Source organism: Muntiacus reevesi, chromosome 3, assembly GCF_963930625.1.
Source record: "Muntiacus reevesi chromosome 3, mMunRee1.1, whole genome shotgun sequence".
Classification (NCBI taxonomy): Eukaryota; Metazoa; Chordata; class Mammalia; order Artiodactyla; family Cervidae; genus Muntiacus; species Muntiacus reevesi.
In genome coordinates this window covers 192,831,641-192,841,980 of record NC_089251.1, presented here as the reverse complement: position 1 = coordinate 192,841,980, position 10,340 = coordinate 192,831,641, and the positions used below count along the sequence as shown (strand labels likewise).

At 39.1% G+C, this 10,340-nt stretch overlaps 1 protein-coding gene across 5 annotated transcripts in view; it reads left to right on the top strand.

Moving 5' to 3' along the window:
* The first annotated feature begins 34 nt into the window (after window positions 1-34).
* Window positions 35-10,340, top strand: part of CEP162 (centrosomal protein 162) — a 99,079-nt gene continuing 88,773 nt past the window's right edge. For 3 of the 5 annotated variants that reach the window (XR_010662477.1, XM_065931354.1, XM_065931352.1), the window contains exons 1-5: window positions 35-118; window positions 1,977-2,092; window positions 4,134-4,239; window positions 7,996-8,142; window positions 8,470-8,650. Coding sequence is in view for 4 of the 5 variants with exons in the window: in XM_065931354.1 (XP_065787426.1) it covers window positions 2,036-2,092; window positions 4,134-4,239; window positions 7,996-8,142; window positions 8,470-8,650 (491 nt within the window). In the remaining variant the exon portion in view is untranslated. The other 2 variants (XM_065931353.1, XM_065931355.1) reach the window with 2 other exon arrangements.

Genomic DNA, 10,340 nt, shown 5'->3' with positions numbered 1-10,340 from the left:
CTTGCATCATGTGACTCCGGAGGCTGGCGGCTGAAGTCCGTTACCCTGGCAACTGGCTGCGCCCCCTCCACCCCCACCCCTCGGACCTTCCGGGAAAGCGCGGAATTCGGAAGCGAAGGTAGGTGAGGCGTGGATACCTGCTTCCCGCCCGGTTCAGCGGCGTCCAGACTGTGCTCAGACCTGCTTCTTGGGGCCTTGAGTTTCAGGTCAGTCCCCACCTGCGTCCTGACTCCTGCGAGCGCCTTTGTCTTCTCGAGGACGCCAAAGGCGCGTTTCCTGGGGCCGGGTACTCCTAGGGCGGGATCCGCCTGTGACCTAGAATTTGGGGCCAAGACCTTAACCGCCGCCACCCTGAACTGAACCGAAATGCAGAAGAGGAGGAGGAGGTGTTACTGCGCAGCTTGGCCGAAGTGTTGTCTAAGTCTCCACACCTCCCGCCTCTGCAAAAGGAAGCTGGGGTCGGAGCTGCCTCAAGGAGTTACAGTCCATAAGTTGGCGCAGACGCGCCGTTGGATTCATGAGGGGAGGCTGGAGAGAGTTTAGCGTTGCGCGTCACCATTGCATAGTTTTGTTGACCTTCCCTCCCTCCGAAGGATGCTTAATTTGTTCTAATTTGTATACTCCGCTTTGTTTTAGGTAGATTCTGAGTCTTCATAACTCACTCCAAAAATTTACATCTGGAAGCGTCCCCAGTATCAGAACAGTGTATTTTGCAAAACTTTTAAATATGGATTGATAATTACCTGAATGATAAAACTGCACGAACTCTGCCTTTTCCTTTGCAGAAGGAAAACAGTCTTTTGAATATGCTAGTTTTTAAAAGTTTTCTTGAGAAGCCCTGGTTTAAGAGATGTTAATACATACACACACACACACACACTCACGCACGCATAGATTTAGGAAATATTGCGGAGATCACTTTCTAATAATCGGATATTAAGAATGAAAACTCAATTCTGAACTCAAGTATAATGCACACTGTAAAAGCTGCTTGTTAAATCAATTTTATTAATGAATTAGGACTCTCTCACTCAGCTTACTGGTCAGTGATTGTACTTACATGCGAAATCCTAAGAAATGCCTGCGCAGGAGCGGGTCATATGGTAGTTGTAGGGAAGGAGCAAACTAGCCAAGGTGGCCGCGGTCAGGCGCTCTCCCCGCAGGGCCTCTGGCTCTCACCCCACGGTTTGTAAATAGATGGTCATGTAAGAGCTGAGGTCACTTATGGCAGTGGGCAGGCGTGGAACCTGTAGAAGCCCCACCTGAGAAGCCCTTGCCTCTGCATTGTGGCCGGGGTATGGCTGTGTCTGCGGGCTCAACCACGGCAGAATCCCCTGCGTCTGCTGTGCCAGTCAAGAGAGACTAAATATCTCTGTAGTTCCTCGGGTTTTCCTCCAGTTTTCTTCCAGCTGATGGCTGGTGACCTGCCTGCCCTGGGTTCAGCAAACGGAACAGTGAGATATAGCAAGACAGTAGCTAGATATTTGGTTCCTTATAAAGAACCTCCATACTGTTCTCCGTAGTGGCCACACCAGTTTACGTTACCACCAGTAATGTAAGAGGGTTCTCTCTCCTCAGACCCTCTCTAGCATTTAGTGTTCAGAGACTTTCTGATGATGGCCTGTCTGACTAGTGTGAGGTGATATCTCATTATAGTTTTGATTTGCATTTCTCTAATAATTAGTGACGTTGAGCGCCTTTTCATGGGCTTCTTGGCCATCTGTATGTCTTTGGAGAAATGCCTGTTAGGTCTTCTGCCCATCTTTTTGTATTTTCTTCCTTTTTATGTTGACCTGTAAGTGAACACCGGAAACTAACACTGTTTTCTGTACATCTGAAACTAACATAACATTGTAAATTAACTATGTTTCAATACAATTTTTTTTTTAAAAAAATGTCTGAAGTTCAAGCCTGCCTGTTTTTTTGATGTGATTACTGATTTCCTTAAAGGATGTTTATTATCTCTTGCCATTTAGTGTTTCCAGTGTTGTAAATACTTCAGAATGTTTACTTTGGAAAGTGAAAAGTATTGATAATGGCCCGCTATTCCAAAGAAGAGCTGGATGAAGAGTTTGAACAGTTCATGAAAGAAGTAAGTTTCTATTTTTAGAAGCTATATTGTAAATATATAAATACATGCATATTTATAAATATATATAAATATAGCTTTCTCACCAGAAACACATTTCTTCAATTCTCCGTTTCACCTGTAAGATACAGTCAGTCAGTCATCAGGCTCTGTCGCCTGTCTCCAGAGTATATCTATCATCCCTCTAGTTCTCTCCCTTTTCGCTGCAGCCATCCTATTCCAGGGTGCCATTATCTCATTAGGCTACTGCAACAGCTCCTACTTCCTGTCCCAGCATTCCTTCACCATGCTGCAGCCAGCATGGTCTGTGACATAAATCAGACTCTGTTCCTCCAATGTAAAACACTATTCCTTCCCATCACGTAGAGAATAAAATCCAGACTGCTTTCTGGGACTGACAAAGCCCTAGTGCTTTGGGGTATGTCCACCTCACTGAACTTTACACCATTCCTTCCCATTTTCCAGTCATGCCTTTCTCCTCCTCCAGATATGCCAACTCAATTCATGTTAGGAGCTTTGTACTACTAGCTGTTCCCTCTGCCAATACTAGGAGCTTCCCTGGTGACTGAGACGATAAAGAATTTGCCTGCCATTCAGGAGACGTGGGTTCAGTCCCTGGGTGGGGAAGATCCCCTAGAGAAGGGAACGGCAACCCACTCCAGTATTCTTGCCTGGAGAATCCCATGGACAGAGTATCCTGGCATACTGTATAGTCCATGGGGTCACAAGGAGTCGGACATGACTGAATCACTTTCTATGCCAACAGTGCTCTCTGTTCCTCCGTTCTTTACCTGGGTGGTGAAGATCTCTTCTTAAAAATCCTACCTGAGAGGTATTTTTCCTATTGACCCAGTTAAAGAAAAAGTAGCCATCAGGTTCCTTCTTAGTATACCATGTACTTAATTATCCATGTTGCATTTACAACCATTCATTATTTTACTTCTTTAGCTCTGTTTTCTGACTCCCTTAAGAATGGTCTATGACATAATGGCTGTATTTTTTTAATTGAAGTATAGTTGATGTACAACATTACATTAGTTCAAATAGTGATTCTATTTTCATAGATTATATTCCATTTAGAGTTATAAAATACTGGCTATGTTCCCTGTGCTGTATGATATATCCTTGTAGTTTGTTTTAAACACAGTAGTTTGTACCTTTTAATCCCTACCCCAACCCCTATTTTGCCCCTCCTCCTTTCTCTCTTCCCACTGGTAACACTAGTTTGTTCTCTATATCTGAGAGTCTGGTTTCTGCCTTGTTATATTCTTTCAGTTTACTTTTTTTAGTTTCCACATGGTAGTGATAACAGTACTTGTCAACCCTGACTTATTCCACTAAGTATAATACCCTCCAAGTCCATTCGTCTTGTTTCAAATGACAAAATTTTATTCTTTTTATGGTTGAGTAATATTCCACCATCAGTTCAGTTCAGTCGCTCAGTCATGTCCGACTCTCTGCGACCCCATGAACCACCTGGGAAGCCCTTTTCTAATTAGAGGAGACTTGAGTGTTCATTCTTTTATCCTACGATTATGCCAGGTGCTGTGCTTGGCCCCGGGGATGCAGCAGTGAGCAGGTTTAGTGACCTGAGGGAAGGAGGGATGGGAAGTTGGGGAGGGAGTAAGATGGAGATGCAGTAGGATCGCCTGGTAAGAACGTGGTGAGGAGGGAAGTGGGCCCCTCCGCAGGTTCTCCTTGGAGTGGAGGAAAGGATTTCTCTTCTGAGAGAGGAGAATCAGTATCTTAGCAGGTGAGTTTGAGTGCTAGAGTGAAGGGAGTGAGAAGGGTGGTTTTGACTATAGGGTCTTCATTTTCTCAGAGAGAGATACTGGCTGAGAGTAAGGGAGGTAGATTGCCTTTAGAGTAGGAGTTTATGATTGTAGATTTGGACCTAAAGGGTAGAAAAGGAGAAATAAAATTTTTTCACTAAAGCTTATTAATCATTGTGACAAGCACTAATTGTCAAGATCTAAGAGAAACATTTTCAGTGATAAATCTGGGATTCTTGAATATAAAATTCAGTAGCTTATATCTGATTTAGCTTTCAGATGATTCTTTTGAAAATTCAAATAAAACACCTAGACAACCTAAAGAAGCGAAGAAGAAAGATACAGTGCCATGGTGGATAACTGAAGATGAATTTGAAAGTGGGTAAATACTGCTAATTTTAAATTATTTGACCACAAGGGGGCAGACAAGACTTTTGATTCTGGATTTTCTTACTGTGCTGTTTAAGTTGGCCAAAAAGTTCATTTGGTTTTTTAAGTAAAATTAAAAGGCCCATTTTTCATTTTCAACAAGAACTTTATTGAACAACATATTCACCATTTCTTTCCTCTACCTTCTGCAATTTTTCAGAAAACTTTGTAATTCCGTCTTCCCCAGGCTATCTTTTTGAGCAAAGAATTGTCCAGGTGCCTTTTACAGTCTTCCAGGGAATTGAAATTTTTTCCATTAAGAGAATTTTGTAAAGACCAAAGTAAATGGGCATCCAAAAGTACAGTGTCTGATAAATACAGCGGATGAATCAAAACTTCCCAGCTAAGCTGGGAAGTAACAATTTTTGCCTGGTCATTGAAGAAACTTGTCTTTTCTTGATGGAAGATCATGTGGTTTATATTGACCAATTCTGGACGCCTTTTGTCAAGTGCTACCTTTAGTTAGTCTAACTGGGAGCAGTACTTGTTGGAATTAATTGTTTGTTTTTCCAGAAGGAGCTCATAATAGAGGGCTTCCTTCCATCCCTACCATATATACAACATCACCTTCTTTGGATGAAGATCAGTCTTGTGTGGTTGGTGGTGGTTCATTTCCCTTGCCCCACAATCTCTTTGGTTCTGCATTATTGTACAGTATCCGCTTTTCATCACCCATCACAATTTATTTTAAAAAGCACCGTTTTTGTTATGTTTCAGTAGAGAATTGCATGTGGAAATACAGTCAAGAAAGTCTTTTTTGCTTAACTTATGTGGCACCCAAAGTGATTAATGTAACCAAACTGGTGCAAAGGATTTTCAGTGCTTGACTTAGATGTTTTAAGTATGTCAGCTGACCCGCATGGTATAACATTTACTGTTCTCAATTAATTTCTCGATTTAATCACTGTCAACTTCAGCTGGGCTCCCTGACCATGTAGCATCATCAAGCGAGAAAACTGCACAGAACTTCACAAACCACTTTTGACAAGTTTGATCAGTCACAACACCTTCCCCATTCACTGCACAAATCTTTTTTTATGTTTCAGTATCATTTTTACCTTTCTTGAAATAATAAAGTATGATACACCGAATATGTTACTTTTTCTTCCATCTTCAGTATTAAAATGGATATGCAGGAATTCACCAGTTTTGGTAAGGTTTTTTTTTTAAATGCACCCTGGTATGCCAGCTGTCACAGTATAATCTAACAAAATTTTTTCTAATGACATTAAAGACAACTAAGCTCTACCAGAGCCATTTTTTGGAAAAAGTCAAACGAACCTTTTGGCCAACTCAATATATAAGGAAAATAATAAGTGAATTTTAAGCTTGCATTGATTCTCATATTATATAACTTTATATTTGTTATATAAATGAGAATCTATTTCTGCATTTTCAGATTATTTTACGTTCAAATAACTTATAATTACTTAATTTTAGATGGTGAATAATATAGGTATATTTATATGTTATGTTTAATGGTAAATTGATTTAAGGTGATTTAATAAGATACTCTGACAATGTGTTAATGTCATTGGATTTGGAAGATTTTAGTAGACCTGTTGATTTTGGTATCAACTGTCTGTTAATAACAGTAAAAAAAAACAAATACCCTTGTCTTAATGGTAATGAACTCATTGATCCTGTCTACCACATGCATATACCTCTCCCGGAACCTTTCCTAGTCACATTTTTACAATGGAAAAATTACTCTCTTGCCTGTTTCCTTCATTATAGCTAGTTTATGTGGTACTGCTAAATTCATAAGGATCCTCAGGCTACCTCTGTTAAGTACCTGTGATAACAGAATCTGTGGATCTTTAAGCACTATTTTATGAACTGATAGGATTTCTATAGTACTTCTTTTTCCTTGTACTCCTTGACCCTCAAACATAAATAATAAATGTATTTAATAAGGAAATGTTACAATTTAATAGTCATTTCCCTGTCCTTTTTAACACTTTACAGTAAGGAATTGCCTTATTGAAAAATTCAGCGTATTTCATAAATCTATAAATTATGCACAGTGCTAAAGCTTATATATGAAGAATTTTTTGTTTTAGAATCTTTCCCCATATTGGTGCTTGAAAAGGATATTATATGATTAAGTACTATTGAAATAGTTGACAAAAATTTGAGACTTAATTAGCTTTAAAATCTCTCTCCTAGAAAGTAGTGAATTAGAGTTGGGGTATGCAAACTTATGCAAACTCACCCTAAAGGGAAAGAATGAGTCCTAGACCAACACGTAGTGTAACCTGATTAAAGAGACTAAGTTTTTTTGAAAAGAATGTTATCAGTCAGTGGATTTGATTAGTAAGGGATACAAAGGATACTTAGGAAGGAAACTTTGACAATGTCCATTTAAACACAAGGGAGAAGGTTTCTCTACCCAAGAGCATAACCTGGTCCCTCGTTAATTCACACGCATTTACTGAGATCGTATTGCCTTCTGAGTATTTGGCACTAGTATACAAAGACAAAATATGATTCCTGCCAGCAAGAGTGTAGAAGCTTCTAAGGGAGAACTGAACCACCCCTCTTGAGAGGAATGCATTTCTTAAAGAGACACCATTAAACATCGACATTGAACCAATTCTACCTTATAATTTTGCTTTTTCTTTAAATTGCCATTAAGACAAAATGTTCTGCAGAGAAGGTGAAACTATCTATCTACTGGTTATACTCTTCATTATAAATAGCTGAATCAGGTCTTGGTTTTGGTTGTATTAGTCTCTTGGGATGTGGGTTAGTGTGGGTCACATCCCTGAGTCCAGCTTCAGAGCCAGACTGAGACCCCTGGACAGATGCCTCGACAGCGCTCCAACCTTGGCATGCATATTTTCATCTGAAATCTCCTGATTTTCTCTGTGTTAAAGCTATTATTGGGCCCATTAAAACCATTATTCACACAGAGCCAAAAAGTTTGATTCTGAACCCTTTCCAGCAGGACACTAAGTAGGAAATTGAAGTCAGAATTTGTTAACTTATTTTGATAAGGCTTTCTTCTAAGCAAAAGTGGTGTTTTTCTAATCTCAATTTTTATATCATACATATAGTTATTTTTTCCATATATCAGTTTTTTACAACAATTATGTACTGCTGGGATAAAGAATATTTGATATTGTATAACTTTTACAGTGTTTTCTAATGCTTTTAGAATGAAGAGCAAAATCCTTTCCCCAGCCTATGAAGATGAGCATGGTCTGACCTTTGGCTCCTGCCTTAGGGTTACTTCCTCCAGACTACCCTCACTGACCTTTTTGTATCCTTGCATGTGGCCTGCCCTCCCGTTTTTGACCCTTGGACCTCCTTCTTCCCCAGCCTGGAGTTGTCTCCCTTCCTTCCTTCACGTAAGGCAGGAGATATCTTTCAAGTGGCATGGTTTATGTATTAAGTACTTGTGCTTCAGAATAATTAATTTTTAAAGTCTTGATGCAAATTTTTAAAATATTCCATTGGGTAAGATTCACATAATCAAATAGAATTTTAATTTTCCTTTTGTGAATTTTTGGTCTGGTGAATTTTTATTTCATGTAGCAGATTTAGCTACTGTCTCCTAGTATAACTCATATAATAGCATAACAAATCTAAGCTAATTTAACAGTATTACTATGTTGACATAGAGGTCAAGACAATTCTTTTTTGTTTTTTAAAAACAATTCTTTTAATGTAAATATCCAACTATATTAAATCCCATCCCAGGACCGTTTGGGACAAATGTAAGCTATTTGAAAACAAAGAAGACTTCTCAGCCTGTTATGGAAACAGAAGAGGAGTCTGCTGAAAGGATTCAGTTTCTTAAGAGCAGTGGAACCTCTATCTTGAGTATTGACAGCTTAGAAGCCAATGGTAAGAATTGTGGGGGATATAAATTGACAGATTATGATGCTTATAGTCAGAATTTTTAGAAAAATTAACTCTTAGCTCTCTTGGAGCCTCCTTAACTGAAGTGTATAGACAGATTTAGTATCTTCCCAGAAGGTTTAGAATTACACCTCTGGAGAATCCACATAACCTTATATATTATGAACACAACTCTATGTTTGGTGGTAAGAGAGTAGGTGAAATGTTATAGACTTTTTTAAGTTTTGCTATATAATTTCAATAAATGCAACATTAAAGTTAATTTCTTCAAATTGTATTTGTTAATGAAATATATTTGTGCTTTCTATTTAGAGATAGTTTCTGAGCTTAATCATAGTGTTCTCGGATTGGGACTGGACACGTTAGAAGAGCAAGAGGAAAAAGAACAATTTTTTGCCAGGCTTGAGAAAGGCTTAACATCGTCTGTTGATTATTCAAGGTTAAATAAGGAATTGGATTCTAATGACTCCATACATTTTAAAGCTTTACATAGGTAATGTAAATACAATATAAACAAATCATTAAATAATTTTTGTGTTTTTCTATATTTTTATAATGCTAGTATATGCATGTAATTAAAGGGGTAAATATAACAGGCAAAATTTAAGTCTTATTTTTAATTCTGTTTTCTGTTCATTATTTTGATCAGGGTGTGTGTGTTTATGAGTGTGTAGAACATGATTTGTATGTATATCGACTGGAATACATTTGTATTTGAGTCTCTAGATATCTAAAATTTCATGCATGATATACTTTTGAGGTGAACAACATATTGCTAAGTAGCCCTAACCAGAAAAGTAATTTATTAAGTCGTCTTCTACAGATAAAGTGAGTCCAGGTAGCTATTATAGACTCAGGGGAGGGACTTCCTTGGTGGTCCAGTAGTTAAGACTCCATGCTTCCAACTGCAGGGGACACAGGTTTGATCCCTGGTTGGGAAGCTAAGATCCTGCATGCTGTGTGGTGCAGCCAAAGTCTTTAAAAATAAAATAAGATAGGAACAAACAGGGAAAGAGGAACCAGGGAGCAAAGACAGATCTGGTTTGTGTCCTACCTTTGTGTGTGGTTCACCCTAAGGATTACCAGGAAACCTCATCTATCCTGGAAATTCTACTAGTTTACTGAGCTGGTGCCTTGTGCATGCCATAGACCTTTGGCATTCTCGAGATTTGTGTGACCTGATATCTTTAATATCCTCAGTTTTAAGTGTTCCATTTAATTTTGAAAATTATAAATGGAAGTCAGATTGCAAGTTTAAGATTTTAAGAACACCAAACTATAATTAAATTAAGGGTTGGGAAACGCATACCCTCTGGTCATCAGAGTGCCTGGTCTCCTCGGGATGCTTGGTTTCTTACAGACAGTGGACAAAGCAGTGACTGTCATGAACTACGTAGAGTCTGAGATTTTTACCCTACGTGCAAACCAGACTGTGGTTTATGGATGCTGACAATTGACAAGGGTTCTTGGGTCAGAAACAAAATGACTGTCTCTTGACAAAAGCAGGACCCAAGTGCCATGTTGATTTGCCTCAGTTTCCCTTGTCCCACAAGGTTCATGGGGTCCTTGATGGCTGTCCACCCATGTAGTGGGTTGCTTTACAGGACAGGGTCACTGAGCTTGGGGACTCTATTGCTTTTTTAGTAGGTAGAAACAAGCCTGCTTTGAGGGCAGAAACATTGCCTGTGTTCAGAGTTGATCACTGCAACTCTTAAGAAATGACCTAGGAAGGAGGGTCCGTGCCTTATGTTCTTGGCTTACCCAGCAAGAACTTGCAGGGACCCTAATGGCCCATGGTGATTGCCTGTCTTAACAGTGACAACACAGAATAAGCATACACAGGTTTGCTGGCCACAAGTTTTTGTCCCTTTGGAGTATTTCTTAATGTTTCCTTGTTTTTAACAATGTTCCTAGAGATCTCTTCAAGACAGGCTAGAGATCTCTTCAAGTAAATTAAAGATACCAAGGGAACATTTCATGCAAAGATGGGCTCAGTAAAGGACAGAAATGGTATGGACCTAACAGAAGCAGAAGATACTAAGAAGATTTGGCAAGAATACACAGAAGAATTATACAAAAAAATCTTCACGACCCAGATAATCATGATGGTGTGATCTCTCACCTAGAGCCAGAATCCTGGAATGCAAAGTCATGTAGGCCTTAGGAAGCATCACTGCGAACAC